Below are 19,157 nucleotides of genomic sequence, written 5' to 3'. Positions count from 1 at the left end.
GTCAATAGGTATGTATGGGTCTGAATTGTGGGGACATGTAGATGTTGAGTCTCTACAGCTGGTAGAAAACGGGTTCCTTAAAAATCTGTTAGGGCTACCTAAAAGCTGTTCTAACTTTGTCTGTCATGCAGAATTGGGTTTAACCTACCTGGAGGACCTGATTAGGGTGCAGCCAGTCCTCCTATGGCACAAGTTATGGACATCGGATCACACAAGTTTTAATAGAGCCATTTTACACAATTGCTGTGGCGCTGATCATGCAATGAAAATAACATGGTTGAAATACGTAAAAAATTTCATGCATGATATTTGTCACCCTGAATACTATGCAAAGCCTGAATCTTTACTGCATATTTCCAGAGAATCATTAAAAAGAGTATGTCTGAACAACCAGGAGGAAAAAAGATTAACATTGGAACTTGTGAAGCCCACCGTACTACAAAATCAAATGATATTGACCTGTTATACGATACAACCGTATTTAATCGGTGTTTTAAATGCCCAACATAGATTTGTTTTGACACGCTTCAGACTGGATATTTTTCATCGCTTGACTAGTTTCCCTAATAGAAACAATTGGTCTCGTCGATTAATATGTTGTCCTTGCGACCAGATCTCCAGACAATCAACCATTCATGTATTGTTTTTTTGTAAATTTTATTCTGATTTAAGGACTATTTTTATCAAGCCTTTATTGAAATCCTTAAACTTCAGACAATGTAGACCGGCCTATATATTTTTACAACTGCTTCCGGATTTGTTTACTTGTGTGGTAGTGGCAAGGTTTTTGAGGTCTGTGATTACCAGAAGGAAGTTTTTAACTGATGCATCTTAAATTTGTAAATGTATTTAATTGAATCGGTTTTTAATGATTCGAATAACTTTCTCTTTTTAAATTTGTATTGAACTGCAAACTTTTATGATTCTTTCTATGAATCGAATAAAGTTAAATTGATTGATTGATATAGAGTTGCTTTGCAGAGAGGTGTAAAAAGGGGCGTGGCCTCAGACCACCTCTCTGCAACGCAGCCCTGTGGTGCTTACTGGAGGTACCTGGTGGGCTAATTGACCCCCATGGACCCTAAGGATTGAAGGGGACTTTATCCCCCAACTTAAAACGTGCCACAGGGTGCGTTTGTGCACTTGTCACATCAGGCCCCACCCTCCCTGCACCACAGTGCAAACGCACCCCGTGGCACGTTTTAAGTTGGGGGATTAATTCCCCTTCAATGCTGAGGTTCCCTGAGGGGCCAACTAGCCCACCAGGTACCTCCTGTATGCACCACAGGGCTGCGTTGCAGAGATGTGGTCTGCTGCCACGCCCCTTTTTACACCACTCTGCAAACGCAGCTTCTGGTGCACTGCTGGTGGGGGCAATGAGGTCCTCTTGTGTTCTGAGGAGCTAAGGACACAAGTGAACTTCATCCTCTAAGCAGCAGTGTGCCAGAAGCCGCGTTTGCATCGTGGGATAAAAAGGGGCGTGGCCTCAGAACACCTCTCTGCAACACAGCTATGTGGTGCTTACTGGATGTACCTGGTGGGCTACTTGGCCACCAGGGACCATCAGGATTCAAGGGGACTTAAAAGGGATGTTATAGTTAGAAATTAGCATTTAAAAAACCATCGAAATTCACTGAAAAAAACATAGGTTTCAGGCACGTTATAGTTAGAAATTTGCATTTAAAAACCTTACAAATTTACTGAAAAGACCATAGGTTTCAGGGACATTATAGTTAGTTGGACATTTCTCTCATACAAAACCATAGAAATTCCCCTGTTATAGTTAGTTCAGCTAACTATAACTCGCGCACCCGCAATGCACTGATGATGACGTCACATATTACATCATTCATGACATGGTCAGTGTGAGGAGGTGCATCAGATTTTCACGTGGATGATGTCATTAGTGATGTCATCAGTGATGTCACTGATCATGTCATGAATGATGTAATATGTGATGTCATCAGCAGTGCATTGCGGGTGCGTGAGTTATAGTTAGCTGAACTAACTATAACGGGGGAATTTCTATGGTTTTGTACAGGAGAAATGTCCAACTAACAATAATGTCCCTGAAACCTATGGTTTTTTCACTGAATTTGTAAGGTTTTTTAAATGCTAATTTCTAACTATAACGTGCCTAAAACCTATGGTTTTTTCAGTGAATATATATATATATATATGTGTGTGTGTGTATAATTGTTTTGGTGATTTTATTACACAAATGCAGTTGTATCCATATTTCACAGTGCACTGTAAAATATGGGCAATACTTCATGGTTCCCTGTTCATCACCATAATTACAGACCCTAAATGACTCCACAAAACTTTAACATTGACTGGGCTACTAGGATTAGACGACATAGAGAACCAAATAATGTGACATGGTTTTATTGAGTATGTGGAAAAACTGCAAATTATGTGGCACATTCTCTAGTAGTATTATTATTTCCCATGTTAGTTAGAAGCAATATTGTTTGTGAACTCTGCAAGTTTTGCAGCTTGTCCAGCAACTTAAGAGACAAATGCAGCAAACTGAGAACCACAAGGTAAATGTTGCTGCTACAGAATTGCATAAATCATCTGGCTTTCAGCATTTGACCATTGTTTTTACCACCAACTTCCTCATGAATGGTGAGCCTAAATATTGTTGTTGCAATCGGTGCCTAAGTGGTAGCTGCAATGTGAAGAAAACAGGGGTTTCAAGATAGCTACCCCAAAAAGCATGTAATATAAAAACACAAAGGGGCTAATTTACAAGCCCCTTGCGCTACTTTTGCATCATTTTTTACATGGGAAAAGTGACGCAAAAATGGTGCAAGGGACTTGTAAATCTGCCCCAAAATGGGTAACGTGTAACATGGTCTTATAATGCCGTATATGAGTTCTGTTGACATTTACAAAACACTCTGCCTTTGACCTCTTGGGTTATGATGTGACTTGGACACCTTGGTGGCAATATTGTGTTTTGATACATATTACTATTTTTCATTTTTAATAAAGGAAATATGAATAGTTAAATGCCAATGTCATTTATGCAGCGTTTTGGTTGCAGACGGTCAAAAGAACCGAAAAAAGAATCGTGAACAGTTTACTCCGCTTTCATAAAATAAAACTTTTTTTTAATAAAGGTTATATGAATATTTAAATATCAAAGTCATGGATGCACTGTTTTGGCTACTAACTGAAACGGATTGGGAAAATAATTCTTAACAGTATGCTCCACTTTCATCAAAAGCTAACACAATTTACAAAAAAGTATTTCTACATTACTTTGCTTAGGACAGACTTCCAAAAATGCTAAATTCTGCAGGATTTAAGGGCCGCTTACAGTCCACAGGGATACGTTGACTTCGGTGCTGTCGGGATGGTATATCTTTTTCCAAGAACATTTTAAACGACGGCTTTCCTTGGTACTTTAAAATCACAGCCCGTTTAAAAGACTGAAAGATAAAGGCAGACCAGGGGTCCAAATATCAGAAGATACTGTGACCTGCGTGAAACTGGCACACGCTGTTTCATAACGTTCGTTTCGTTGTTTAAACGCCGGCATTTTCATAAACAGAGATTTGAGTAGTTGATAATAAATGTGCATGTTGTCTCTGATTGGCTGATAGTTTGGCCCAATTAGAATATTTTTCAAGCTCAGTGGCTGACAGGATGCGAGCAGTGAGCCCCACGAGTGGAACTGTCGACTCTTAGGATGCGTACGCCTGCGAGTAGGGACACACGGCTCTGAATCTGAATATATTTACGTGCACAGAAAATAAATGCCAGCTACAATGTGCACCCAACAAACCAATATTTGGACCACAAACGGAAAAAGTTCACTGCGAATATGCAGTAAGAAACAGCTCGAATATGTATTTGTTGTTAATGGTAAAATACACCGTGGTTTCAATTTCTCTAACTGGCATTCCTTCTTCAGCAGAAATGTGTGTGTGTATGATGAGTATGAGAATAGACGAGTGTGGGTATGTGCGCGTGGCTGTGAGCGGGTCTGTGCGTAGGGCGGTGTTTCTGTGTGTGTCCGTCTGTGGTATCTGCGCGAATGTGCATGCTTCCGCTTCTGTATGTATGTGTGTATAAGTGAGCGTAGATGTGCGTGTGTCTGCTCCTCTCAGTACCTATGTCTGTATGTGTGCTTTCTCGTTTATGTGTGCGTGATGATGTGTGCGTGCTTCCTGCGTCCTCGTGTGCGTATTAATCGAATGTGTGTGAGGGTGAATACGCACGGGCGCCTGTCTGTTTGAGTGGATATAAGTGTGCGTGCATAAACACGTGCAGTGTGTGAGCGCGCAAACCAGGTTTTGCTGGTCTCTTGCACAGCGCTACGGAGCCATATGACACTGCGATGTTTACTAAAACCCAGTGGAAGGACAAGACGAATTACTATAAAGTCCGAAAAAAAGTGGAGACAATGTGGTGGAGCTGGGTGTGTGTTGGTGGGGGGGGGGGAGGGGGGTAGTAAGAAACCATTAAACATATCTGTCTTCGATAAAATCGTAATTTTCACAGGATGCATGCCCACATTTGAGTCTGTTTTTCGTTTGCGTGTTTTACTCTGTCTGTGTTTCCTCCATAATAAATGCACGTGGCTAGTTTCATGATTAAATTATCGTTGTTATGAATCATCTGCTAACTAACAACAAGTAAATACTCCCAATCATGTGGATGAATGCAGTATATACAATACTGGGCGCGAGGCAAATATGTACACGAGGAACACACAGCTATAACACAAACAGCCTGCAGAACAATTATCCCGGATGTGTACTAAAACGTTGGTGAGCCTGTATATTAAGAGGCTGGACGTCTGACCACTGTAAAATACTTCACTCAGGAAACGCTTTTCGAAAGGGCAGCCTTGCGATTAGAGCAGGCCAGTCACAGAAGAAAACAAGATTACATAAACATATATACCGTACAGTAATATTAGTAGGTTTAGGTACTTCAGGTTGCAGGCTGCCTGGTGAGAGTTGCTCAAGCGGGCCTGTATTTGCTCTGCATTCTGGTACTTGTAGTCCGGTATCTGCACTGTGACAATTTAACAAAACTGCAGGTACAGGAATAAAGCTAGACCCTCGGTTACAATGTCTACTCAAAACTGGCGTGAGAAACGCGAGCTCCCTGGACGATTTTGTAACTGGCAACACAAAATATAGGCGCCGGGCGCAATAACCCCTAAAAGTGTCCCGGAGAGGAGCGGTGATCGCCGCCCTGCGAGGGTCCGTGTATTGCAGTCCTCTGTGCCCAGCGGTCTGGGCATGGTATGTCCTTGCATAAGCCGCTCCCAGGAGCTCACCGCTTCTCCGGCAGCCTGCTGGGGCCCCCCGATGGGGAGCGGGGAGCAAGGCTGGAGGAGAGCAGCAGATCCCCGGTGGCCTCCCCCGCCCCGTGCAGCTCTTCCTTGCCCAGCAGCAGGTCCCCCGAGGAGACCAGCGAGTCCTGCTCGGGGTCGGCGCCCCGGCCCCGCTTCTTGTCCTCCTCCTTCTTCCACTTCATGCGGCGGTTCTGGAACCAGATCTTGATGTGGCGCTCGGTGAGGTTGAGCATGACCGCCAGCTCGACCCTCCGCGGCCGCGAGATGTACTTGTTGAAGAGGAACTCCTTCTCCAGCTCCAGGAGCTGCGCCCGCGTGTAGGCCGTCCGCGTCCGCTTGTTCTCCTCCTGCTCCAGGAGATACGAGCCACCTGTGGGGAGAGAAGCAGAGGTCAGAACGGACATGTGAGAGCCAGTCGACATGTACAGCAGGGGCCGCGAACGCACACAGAGATGAGGCGTCACTGGAGCGGACCAGGGTCAGACTTCAAATTCGAATAGCTGCGCAAAGTATTCGAATAGTTGACCAATCATTTACGGAATAATCAAGTATTTGGCAAATGTTTGGCCAATTTACGGTTTACAAACTTAAAGCAAATATCTACTTGTTGGTAGTTTGTTATTTTCGGACTTTTCTAATTGCATACAGTGTGCTTGTACAATCCTATGCATAAAAGAAACATGCTTTTTCGCTGCTATTATAAAAAAGCAACATAAATAAAAAAAAAATTATCACAGTTATGAAAAATCACATTTTGAATTGTAGATTCAGCTTCGACGAATACTTGCGCAAATATTTAGTGCATACTTGAAAAGAGTATGCTCCAAACTATATGCCTGCTCTGCGAATACTTGCGCAACTATTGGCGAATACTTGAAGAAGTTCTATTTGGCGAACACCTCGAACGCTGTCTTTCATCACATGTTCGGTGAATGCTGGCCAAACTATTAGAGAATACTTTACTACTTGTCAAATATTTGCCTAACCATTTGATGAACTATTTGATTAGGTCTTCTCAAACATGAACCATTTATAATAATAAATATAAACTTGTTCTAAAAGTCGCAATCTTTTACAGCGGATAATGCAGTTGCGTTTACCGGAAGGGGCGGTTTAGCTTTTGTACAGCACACTTCGGAAGGGGCTTCTGAGAGGCTAGCACTGTCAAATGATACTAAGACTAGCAATGTATGTAAGCGTGTATTCAGTCACCTATCAGAGTTAGGTATTTGATGTTTCCGAACCCAGCTCCAATGAGAAAGGTCCGTCTATACAGAGAACGTTCTTGCTGTAGCAGTGCATTTCGAACATGGTTTGCTGTACACACCTTGATTTGACCATGGCGATTTTTGGGACTGGATTGCACAAATCAGAATGCGATGGAAGAGAGCGGACATTTAGGATTCAACTCAGCATAACCATGTCCAGTAGATGAGTTATATATGTATCCTACACATTTGAAGTACAGGAGCTACGCGGAGGGGCGATTAAGTTCCGATCCGGGACTAGAGCTCAGGTATCCGATTTATGAAGATCACACCAAGGTTGCTGGAGTCCAGCCTCTAGGAGGCAGAAGGACACCAGGACACCTGGGATAGCTGGATTTACATGACCCTTTGTACGGATGGAGCAGGGGTTTTGAGGTCAGCCCAAAGATCTCTTAGATTCTACACCCTCAGCTTCAAACAATTCATCATAAGCGTCTCTTTTCCCCGGTAAACTTTTCTTTGTATTTGTACAAGAACGTGTTTCGGTTGTGTCTGACGCCTAGCTCAGATGGCACGCCTGAAGCTATTATTACGTTTTGGAATGTGATTGAAAATATACTTAACATGTATAATTAAACACAATGGATCAAAATGAAATTAAATCAAAACACGGGTGGTTTATAAGTGATTACCTATTTTACCGGTGCTGTTTAGATGTCTACATTCTTGAGCGTAATGTTTTTAAAAGGCTGAATGTGTTTACATGTTTGCCTCAACATTTCAATTCTTATTTTTTAACTATTGTAAATGTTGAAAACATTGGCAGCTTTCTTGCTTAGTAGATATTAATTTAAAATTGAAGAAAGAAAGATTTTGCTGGACAGTGGTTTGAAGGTCAGCAGAATACTTAAACATCGGTGCCATGTTAACTGTCCAGAAGGAAAGGCAGAGAACCGAGGTGGGCACTCGATGAGGCTGGGGCCTATGGAAGGATAGAACCTTCTTCTGACTGTGACTGGCCATAGACAGACGCCATAAGTGTACTAGTTTCCAGACCACGAATTACGAAGCATAGAGTTTCGCCTACATACTGGCTTTTAGGACCACATTAAATCTTCCCTCAGTTTTTTCACCACAAATGAAACTTTCATGGATTTCTTGAAATATCCATGCATTTGGGACAACAATGGTCTTTTCATTAAACATGTGTAATCTACCTAAAGAAAATAGTGCTCACAGTCTAAATAACACGTACTGTGTAACAACCGATGTAAAGGGGCCATGGAGGTGACAAATGAAGAGGAGGCAGCACTAAGGAGGGACTAACAAGCCTATTTACGAATCAGAAGCATTTAGGACAGACAATGACACAAGCCAATGGCAAATATGGGCGGAGAGTGGGCGGGGCTTCTATTCGCTACTCCACGACAACAAGTCTCGCAGACCAGCTCATGTGCGCTGGCTCTAGGCTCGACCTAAAAACTAAGGTTCACTCGGGCAGTGTCAACAGATCTCTGCTTTAGTACCTATTGACTTTGTTTATGGCATCTCAATCCAAATAATTGAGTAACATATCCACCACGCAAATTACTTTCATAATTCACTATAGTAATTCAACACTAATCCTTTATGGGTTCAGGAGTAGCGTGCTATTCGCCAAAAAAGCGTTTCAACACCCCATCAGGGTTAACAAGCGCTATATAAATGCAAACCTTTTTCCCTTTTCTATTCCTCAGCTATCCTTCTCAACCCAAATACCTGACTAATATCCACCACTCAAATTACTTTCATATTTCACTATACTAATTCACCACTAATCCCTTATGGGTTCTGGAATAGCGTGCTACTCGCCAAAAAAGCGCTACAACGCCCAATCAGGGGTAACAAGCGCTATATAAATACAAACCTTTTTCCCATCTTCTATCCTTCCGCTACCCTTCTGAATCCAAATAACTGACTAACCTATCCACCACTCAAATTACTTTCACATTTCAGTATACTAATTCAACACTAATCCTTTATGGGTTGTGGAGTAGTGTGCTACTCGCCAAAAAAGCGTTTCAACGCCTCGTCTCGGGTAGTAAGCACTATAAAATGCAATTACAATACAATACAATACACTACATTCTATCTATCTATCTATCTATCTATCTATCTATCTATCTATCTATCTATCTATCTATCTATCTATCTATCTATCTATCTATCTATCTATCTATCTATCTATCTATCTATCTATCTATCTATCTATCTATCTATCTATCTATCTATCTATCTATCTATCTATCTATCTATCTATCTATCTATCTATCTATCTATCTACCTACCTACCTACCTACCTACCTACCTACCTACCTACCTATCTATCTATCTATCTATCTATCTATCTATCTATCTATCTATCTATCTATCTATCTATCTATCTATCTATCTATCTATCTATCTATCTATCTATTCAACTCAGGAGAATTTGAAAATATGGTTTATGCTGTGCTGTGTTTTCATGTGTATTGGGTTTCAACAAATATATTGAGCCATAAACCACACACGAGGATTTAAATCATTGTAATGACATAATATTACATTATGGACCTGATTACAAGTAGTGCAAAGTAGTATCTGGAAGAATACGAAATGACCGAGTGCTGACTTGCACTGATAACTCCACTTGTGTTTCCATTCACAAATCCCACCCCCGGAGTGGACATGGAATTTGTGTGGAAATGCTCCCGAAATCAGTGTATCACTTGCTATAATGGGACTGGTAATTCCAGAGCCCATAAATTACTCCCCGTTCCAGGCCTGGAAACATTTAAATATGCTTGACTATCATGATAACTGGATATATAAACTTTGTACGATTGTAATACATTTATGGACTATGGATGTGAAAATTAAAATGTTGTAAACATTTTCATTCACAAAATTCGCATAATAGTCTACTATGGGTGCTATCCCTGGATGTGCAGATATGGGCATGTCAGAGTCACATAAAAATCATGGCTTTGTTCTCCTTTTAAGTTGGTGGAAAAAAAGATCTTCAACATCCATCCAATTTTGAAGTTATAAGGAAAACGATTTTAAATTTACCTCACAAGAAAATGGTACATTCACTTAAAACACCAGCTGAAATTTGAAGCAAAATATTGATACCTTGTTTGGAAAAACTAGCACTGGATTGGAGTCAGAAGTACGGAGAAAACTCTGCAACCAATGGGTAGGGCAGCAATTGGTATCTATACAGGTTCTATAGATCCAGAAAATAAAACTAAACTTTGAGGAGAATTGAAGTTGACAGGGTTAATGAGGGGTGCACCACAAAACATTAAAACACAAACTTCACTTGTAAGGTACTACTATAGCAATAGGTCCTGCACCATCTGCTCTCCCTCAACCTTTATTTACCCCACCTTCCATACCATTTGAAGGTGTAACTGTCCTATTACTTACCGGTAATCTTCATTACTCCTGGTCCCGTTGTCCTCGTCCCCTTAATTAATAACAAGTGAGATAATCCTTTCTCACCAACAGAAAAATAATGAAGGAATGCTAGTATTATCCCCCCCCCCCACTAGGAGTACATAAACGTACCCTATCCCAGCCATCCTCCCGAATCACCAAGTCCCCCCAGATGAGGGCCGGTAAGTCTGGGAGGGAGGGAAGTAATGAAGGAGATGAGGACAACGGGACCAGGAGTAATGATGATTAATGGTAAGTAATAAAACTAGGCCTGGGCGAAGCACTACGCTACGCTCGCGTAGTTTGCGAAGTTCGCGCTACTTCGCACTACGCGAACTGCACGTAGCACAGTGCGAACACGCGTAGCGTAGTGTTGCGTAGTGCTGCGGTCATTTTTTGCTTGCTCGCGGTCCTCCACGTCAAGTTGGCGACCGCGAGCAAGCAAAATGACATCCCGGCGAGACTTTTTCCTTGTTCGCGATCGCGAGCATGGAAAATAAACCTCCCGGCGAGATTCCCAACGCGAGGAGGTCAGGTTTCTCATTGCGAGAGGTCGCGTATGCTCGCGACCGCTCGCGATGAGAAACTACCAGTTCGCGTTGAGAAAGCTGCCGCTCGAGTAAAAATCTACTCGAGCAGCAGAAAACTACAGCTCGCACTGTGCAAGATGCCATTTTCAATGATTGCACAGTGCCGGTTGCTTGTCTGCACTGTGCAATCATTGAAAACAACATCTTGCACAGTGCGAACATGTTACTACGCAGTTCGCGAAGTGCTACGCGTAGCTCGCGTAGTGCGAACTTCACTTTGCGTAGCTTCGCGAAGTGCTACTTCGCGAACTAGGCCCACCCTTAAATAAGACATTACCCCCAGGTCCCTCCTGTCCTTGTCCCCTTCATTACTAACAAGTGAGAATACCCAAGCAGCAACTGGCCATCATCACACAACAAACCCCTAGGACACAGAACCAGCAGCAAACCCAGTGATTTATTGAAAACAGCACAGAAAGGAGGAAATCAGGAGCATACTGCCTGAAGAACCCCCAAACCAAAATTAGCACAATCCCCCAGAACATTCTGAATGCGATAATGCCTCACAAAGGTATTAGAAGTAGCCCAGGTCGCAGCCCAACAGATCTCAGCCAGGGACACACCCCGAACCTCAGCCCAAGAGGCCGCCATCCCCCTAGTAAAACATCTCTTAACCCCAGCCAGAGGAGGAGAGCCAGAAAGGGAGTAGGCCACATGATAACCAGTGACTAATGGACAAAGAAGAAGCCCTGTACCCATGTGAAGAAACACCAAAAGACACAAAAAAGGAGTCAGACTTTCGAAAAGGACCGTTGCGGTCAAAATAGATACGCAAAGCCCTGCAAATGCAAAGATAATCCCAAGGAAGATCATCCACCGCCACCTTCCCTGAGCCTAAAGCAGGCAGCACCAGCTCCTGGGAGCGGTGGAACTGGGAAGGAACCTTCGGAACAAGGAAAGAATCCAACTGCAGGACCACCCCATCGTCAGAAAAGGATAAAAAAGGCTCCTAAACCGTCAAGGCCCCCAGTTCCCCAAGGTGCCTGGCCGAAGTAATGACCCCCTAAAAGACAACCTCGAAAGTCACAAATTTCATATCCATATCTGACAAAGGCTCAAAGGGAAAAGCCACCAAAGCACGCAACACCAAAGGGAGGTCACAAAAAGGTTAAGAAGGTCTCACAACAGGACAGGATAAGGAAAAACTGCAAAGCAACTGAGCGACCAAATCGTTCACATCAGGCAAATTCCACCAAGGTGAACGGAAAGCTCGGACAGCAGCCCACTGAGCACGCAAAGTGGAGACAGCCAAATCCTTCTCAATTCCCTCAAGAGGGTATGTAGTCAAAATATCGATTTTTTAATATCGACCTACTATAATATCGAGTTTTTAATGTCGTAGGGACAGAATATCGATGTCAAGAACATCGGTGATCAAAATATCGACCTTAAGGTAAGTAAAATCGTTTTTTGTAATATCGAAGTAATATCGAAGTAGCTAATATCGTTAGAAAAAATATTGTTGTTAATAATATCGATATTTATATTAGTGTTAAGTATTTTAGTATGTATTTTATATGTATGTTTAGCATGTTTTGTAATGTATTTTTATTATTTTTAAATATATGTAATAAATATTTAGAAATTAGTAATTTTTTTAAAGTATATTTTGCAATTTAGTATCAGAGCGGGTTGTGGGTTGATAGGGGAATAGGGTGGGAAGTAATTAAATTATAATTAATTAATATGTTTTTATTCATTGTTATAGATTATTAATTTAATGCTAATTAATTATTAATTGGTAATTGAATGTTATTAGTTGATTAATTTCTAATGATATTAATTATAATTAATTTTTTATTATTTTTTATTTATTGTTATTGTTAATTAATTTATTGTTAATTTATTAGCAATTGGTGATCATTTTTTATTAATTGATTAATTGATATATACATTAATTTTGTTATTTTTATGTGTTGTATGTTTTTGGGGAATAGGATGGGAAGTAATTTAATGTTATTTAAGTAAATATTAATTAATTTATATTGGTATTTATTATTAAAAAAAAATTGTTAATTAATTATTAATATTTTATTTATTTGACCAATTTCATTTAATTAATAAGTATGTTAATTTAACCCCTACGCTATCCAACGTTTTCCCTACTGTTGCACTCACTGGAGTGGGAATAGTAATTTTAACCACTACACTATCCAACGCTTTCCCTACTGTTGCACTCCCTGGAGTGGGAATAGTAATTTTTACCCCTACGCTATCCAACGCTTTCCCTACTGTTGCACTCACTGGAGTGCGAATAGTAATTTTAACCCCTACGCTATCCAATGCTTTCCCTACTGTTGCACTTCCTGGAGCAGGAATAGTAATTTTTACCCCTACACTATCCAACACTGTCCTTACTGTTGCACTCACTGGAGTGGGAATAGTAATTTTTACCCCTACGCTATCCAACGCTTTCCCTACTGTTGCACTCACTGGAGTGGGAATAGTAATTTTTACCCCTATGCTATCCAACGCTTTCCCTATTGTTGCCCTCTCTAGAGTGGGAATAGTACATTTTACCCCTACGCTATCCAACACTTTCCCTACTGTTGCACTATGTGGAGTAAGTATATATATTAATTTATATGTATATTTTAAATTTATTTTAACATTATATGTATTAGTTATTATTTTTTAAACATGTTATAATATTTTAACTATGTTTCTTTTATTTAAATGAATTATTTACTTAATTTTTCATTATTATTAAAACATTTAAAAAACGATATTTTAAACATCGATATTTTTGACAACGATATTTTTTTCTTGATATTTTTGTACTTACCATTATGTAGATAGGACTTAGATATTTTTGACATCGATATTTTTGTGTCGATATTTTTGTAGGCCGATTTTCTGTCCGTCGATATTCTGTCAGACATTCCCCAACAGAAACTGAAGGACATCAGGAAGGGGACAAACCAAAGGAGACAACTCCAGAGCCAGACACCAATGCTGGAAATTACCCCAATGACGACTGTAGTACTTGAGAGTAGAAGGTATCCTGAACTGCTTAATGGCCACTGCTAAATGCTCGGGAGATGCCCACTCCTCCACCGCTGCCTCTCAACTTCCAGACCGACAGATGAAGCCGCTAAGGGACAACATCTGAGAGGACCGCAGTGGAGACGGGGGGAACAGGAACAACCAAGGATCCTGAACAGCCAACAACCCAAGAGTTGGAAACCACGATCGCCGGGGCCAAAATGGTACCACCACCACCACTTCACAATCCTCCAACAACAGATGAGACAGAAACCTGGGGATCAAGGCAAGTGAAGGAAAGGCATACAGCAGGTGAGAAGGCCATGGGAGAGTCAAGGCATCCACCCTCCAAACCCCCTCCTGATGGACCCGGGATTAGAAGCGGGGAAGCTGAGTATTGTGCCGGAAAGGAAAGAGGTTCAGAAAAGGAAGACCAAACCTCATGCACACCAGACGGAAGGCCATCGGAGTCAGAGACAACTCCTGGGAGGCGGGGAAACACAGACTAAAGGCATCCAGTACCCCATTGTCCACCCCCCAGATATGAACAGCAAACAGAGACAACAGGTACCCTTCCGCCCAACTAAACAACAGGAACACCACCGCATTTAGGGACCGGGACCACATACCCCCTTGATGATATAGGTAGGCCACCATCACCATGTTGTCTGAACGAACCACCACATTGTAACCCAACAACTGATTCCGGATACCCATGACAGCTCTGAACACAGCAGACAACTCTATCCAATTCGAAGACCGCCTCGCTTCCAGAAGGAACCAACAACCCTGAAGGGACGCTGACCCCAACATAGCCCCCTAGTCCTTTGCACTGGCATCAGCTGTCAGGACAACTGGAGGAGAGGGCTGCAGAGGCAGACCCGTGGTGAGATTGACCAACACCGTCCACTAGCGTAAGGCAGGGAGGACTGACAGAGGCACCAGAACCAGGAGGGACAAATTGCAAGACAAAGCATCCCAACGAGACAACAGGTGTGACCAAAGAGGCTGCAGATGAAACCGGGCCCAAGGCACCGTGAACACTGTCGCAGGCATAAGACCCAGAAGCTGCAACCAAACCGGGAAGAAACACCCCTCCAGAAATTGATGAGCCAGGGAACACAAGGTCACCGATCGAACCACAGGGAGGAAAACTTGCTTTAGATCGGTCCGGAAATGGGCCTCTATGAATTGCAAGTCTTGAGACGGGACCAGCTGACATTTGGGGCGATTCAGCAGAAACCCATGGGCCCTCAACGCCGAACACACCAACTCCTGATCCCTCAACAACAGATTCCGGAGGGAGCATGGGTCAGCCAATCGTCCAGGTAAGGATAAGTCAGGACCCCCAAAGATGGAACCAAACCACCAAAGGTGCCACAACCTTAGAGCCGATTTCAGACTGAAGGGCAGAACCTGAAACGCCCCGTTAGACAAAACCGCAGGAACCTGCGAGAACAAGGGTGAACAGGGACATGATAATATGCGTCCTGGAGATCCAGGGTGCACATGAAATGACCTGGTACAACCAGGGGAATCACTTGTTGGAGGGTCTCCATTTTGAAGGGCAGTTACAACACAAATTTGTTGAGTTCCTTCAAATCCAGGAGCAGACAGAGCCCCCCGTCACCTTGGGCACCAGGAAAATCAGAGAGTAAAACCCCTCTCCAGAGGAGGAACCTCCTCAATAGTCCCCTTGTCCAACAGAGCCTTGAACCCCAGACAAAGGCCAGGGAGTAGGGCGGATGCCAGATTCCAGAGAAGGCTCAGAGAATTTGATGAGATACCCCAGTCTCACAATGTCCAGGACCCACTAATCGGAATGCGAATGCACCCAAGACAGGACACAGTGCTGAAGCGAACCTCCGAACAATAATCTTGCATCGGCCTCCAGATAGTCAGGAATGCGGTTTTGCAGGTGGAGACCCAGCTTTCTTGTCCCGGTCCCTACCAGAAGAAAACCTCCCATGACCACGAGAAAACTGATGTCTTGAAGGGGGGATGGAAGAAGGACCTGGGCTTAGCAGGTGCCGCTACCGAGGAGCAATGCTTAGAGGAAGAGGAATGCTTCTTCTCCTTAAAAAGCCTATGTAGCTTGCCTTCCAACTCCTCACCAAACATCATGGGACCCTGAAAGGGCAACCAAAGTGCCGAGGACTTCTGGGTGGAATCAATCGTCCAGTCTTTGAGACCCAAATTGCAGCGGGCCGCCACACAAGCCCCCCGGAAGGGCCGAAGCTCTCACCATGTTGAAAGAGACATCAGAGAGGAACTCCACCTGCCTCTTAATATGTTCTAAAAGTCCCTAACAGTCAGAAAAGTCATCCAAAGAACCATAAAGATCTTTAATATCAGAAATAAGTGACTGAGCAACATAATTCCGATAGATGTCGACCCGCAGGGCCAGATGGGAACCAGTATAAACCTTCCAAAGGGAAGCATCCACCTTCTTGTCCACGGGATACCTGACCATTGCATCCTCAGTCAAGGAAGTATGACCCACCAGACTCCCCACAAAAGAATCAATAGGAATTGAGTCAGGCAAATCCTTGCCCATATCCTGTAGAGGGTAGAGCTTAGCCATGAACCTGGGCAGCATGATGCAATCAGGATCCTTCCACTCCGATCTAAGAACCTCATGGATGTAGGGATGGATCGGGACATCAACTGCCTTAGTGCTCTTAAACTGGTGAAGCAAGGAACCCCCAGAAGTACCAAGTGTATCGTCGCAAGGAAACCCCATATTGGACTTGACATGCTTCAGCAAGTCCGGCAACATATCCTTGTCTATGTCTTTGCCCATATGTTCATCACCCCCCCATCCAATCCTCCTCAGAGTCAGAGGAATGAGAAAGAGGAACACGTCCAGAGCCTTTGGGCTGGGGACCACTACCCATCTCCTGCAGCGTTTCCTTAATCAAACGCTTAATTCCGGAATCATCATTCTCCCTGAGCCGTTTGGTGCATGCAGGGGGGGGCAAGGAAGAAGACTCCGATGATAAAGAGGAGGAATAGTCCACATGCCTGCTCCTTCTTGTATGTTTTTCCATACCTACAGGTACTGGAGAAGCAGGAGAAATGACCAGGAATCCAGCCAACCCCCTTCAGCCCAGACATACGGCACTTGGTGCCCCCAAAGACGATGGCAAATGTAGTCAAGAGCCAGAAAGTGGCAGAAATGAGTCCCAGCACACGCCTGAACAAGAGAATTCCACAGGTTCCCAACTGGAAACAGCAGCGTTGTAAGTGCAACGAGCGCCTAGGAGTACACCACAACACATACAACAAGAAAAGAAACCACTATGCTGTACTTACTGCAGGCCGGCCATTTCAACACGAAGCCAGCTGACCGCCAAACTGCACCATAATGCCTGACTTCCGACTCCAATCGCGGTAGTCAGGTAATGCCGACCCGGAAGCGCCCCAACACCAACCAACCGCCGGGTCAAGAGGGGATCACTTTCAATCCCAGAAACACCATGCCCCCGACATGCCATGAAATCTGGGAGGCGTGGCACAGACCCCCGCACCTGCATGACTTGCAGTTCCAAAGAAAGAACGTGGACATCCAATCCTCCAGCCACCACGAGGACCCAGGAGGGGTCAACAGGATTCCCCTCAAGCCCGCAAGAAGGGAGTCCAGGAACCAGCGCCATCCCCGCCACCCGGCAGCAGGGAAGTGATATGAATGCAGGAGCCGTCCAGGCACCTGCTTGCCCTTACAACTGTCAGCAGACAGAAAAAAGGAACAGGGGGAACGCTGGAATAGGGTACGTTCATGTACTCCCAGTGGGAGGGGGAGGGTTAGTACCAGCATTCCTTTGTTCTTTTTTTCTGTCGGTGAGATAGGATTAACTCACTTGTTATTAATGAAGGGGACGAGGACAGGAGGGACCTGGGGTAATTAATGAGATGTGAATGAGACACAAGGTAAGTATGTGGATGAGTGTGTAAGGGTGTATATTATCCTATTGAAAGAGAGAGTACACAAGTGTTCCTTTGTGAAAGTATTGTTATTTTGTGCAAACGTCTAATACTGAGGATATCAGTGGGCGTTTTTGCATCTGGCCTAAAGCCAGCTTTATGTGTGTTGCCATCCTCATGTACTAAAAAACACAAAACCCTGGAAAATACATACATGCATATCTAGGGGCAAAGGGTCAGCCCTCTTGGGTTGTTGTTTGAATGGGGCGACCCCTGTTCAAGTAACAGCCACAATCTCTGTCGGGGTGAGCAACAAAACTCACTAAATTAACCCATGCTTAAAGCTCTGGTAGCTTAGCACAAAAGCAGTCAGACTTAACTTAAATGCAATTTGTAAAGTGTTTATGCAGCACACAAACAGTAATAATGTGAAAACAGAACACAAGAAAACACAAGAAAAATCCCACACCAATCTAGAAAAGTAGAGTAAATTCAAATACATTATTTGACACCAAAACGACAAAAAATCCAATCAGTAGAACTGGAGTTATGAAATTTTAAAGTTTTCAGTCAATAGTAGCGCCTAAAAAATCAAACCACCAACCTCCAATATTTAGTCATACGAGACTGGATCAAAGTAGAATAATATGGCCGACCGTCAAAGAGCTTGGGTCGGCTACAGAAGGTATAGTTCAAGAGGGCAATGCTGCAGGCGGTGTCCAAGGAGCGAGCGTCTTCATCGGGGAGCTGGTGGACAAAGTTGCGGTGAAGATTTCTACATTCCGACTTACTTACTTTTATACATTGGAAGTTGAAAATCTCCAGGAAGCTCTAGCTGATGAGCGTTCCAGCTGGGCGGATTCCCCTTTGGCGAAGGACCTCTGAACAGAAGTTGCTGCTTTGGAGGATAACACAGAGGGAGCTACAGCAAATTCAGGCCATTCAGCGATGCACCTCAGGTGTATCGACAAGCAGGTTGGTCTCCGTCTTCTCTCATTTCGCAGAAGATTTTATAGCCAAACATTTTCTACATGCCAATTTTTTGACTTTGGCTATCTAGGCACCTTTAGCAGCACCACTAAGCGTCCAGGACTGAAGGAGCACCACTTTTATTGGGGGTGGGGGGGGGGGTTTAAGACTCACTCAGGCTGGGTCCAGGTGCGGGTTCAAGATGGTGGGAGACTGTTATGTCCCTATGGCTCTGAACATGAGGCCAGTAAACTAGCCCTTGTAGTCACTCTGGGAGTCCTAGTGTCAGGTGGAGAAGTATGACTCAACAGCAAGGCAGGCCTCTGAGGGTTCAAGGCAGGCTCCAGGCAGCAAAACAGTCTTGTGGAGTACACAGAAGGCCACAGCAGCAGGCAGTCCTCTGAGAGTCCCTCCGCAGGTCCAGTAAGTGAACTGAAGAGTGAGTCTGATGCCCTATTTGTATTCCTGGTGCCTTCTTTGAAGTAGACATTTCTAGAGGTTTCTCTTTGAAGGTCTAGCAATTTCCTGACTCCACTGCCCTAACTCCAAGCTGGCTGCAGGAACAATGCAGTGGTGACAAGCCCTTTAGCCAAGGCAGAGTACGGCCCATTCAGTTGCAAGTGGGGCATTGCCCAGCTCCACGCCATCCTGCCAGCAGATGGCACACCTAATCTAATCACTCTATTTTGTGACTGTCCGGGA

At 43.7% G+C, this 19,157-nt stretch overlaps 1 protein-coding gene across 1 annotated transcript in view; it reads right to left on the bottom strand.

Annotated features, from left to right (window-relative positions):
- Positions 1 to 4,599: 4,599 nt before the first annotated feature.
- PDX1 (pancreatic and duodenal homeobox 1) overlaps positions 4,600 to 19,157 on the bottom strand; it is a 35,433-nt gene continuing 20,875 nt past the window's right edge. The window contains exon 2 of the mRNA XM_085621632.1: positions 4,600 to 5,690. Within this exon, the coding sequence (XP_085477758.1) occupies positions 5,299 to 5,690 (392 nt within the window). The 3' untranslated portion in view covers positions 4,600 to 5,298. The remainder of the gene's footprint in view (positions 5,691 to 19,157) is intronic.

Source organism: Triturus cristatus, chromosome 8 (genome assembly GCF_964204655.1).
Source record: "Triturus cristatus chromosome 8, aTriCri1.1, whole genome shotgun sequence".
In the NCBI taxonomy this organism is placed as follows: Eukaryota; Metazoa; Chordata; class Amphibia; order Caudata; family Salamandridae; genus Triturus; species Triturus cristatus.
This window is presented reverse-complemented; position numbering and strand designations above follow the sequence as displayed.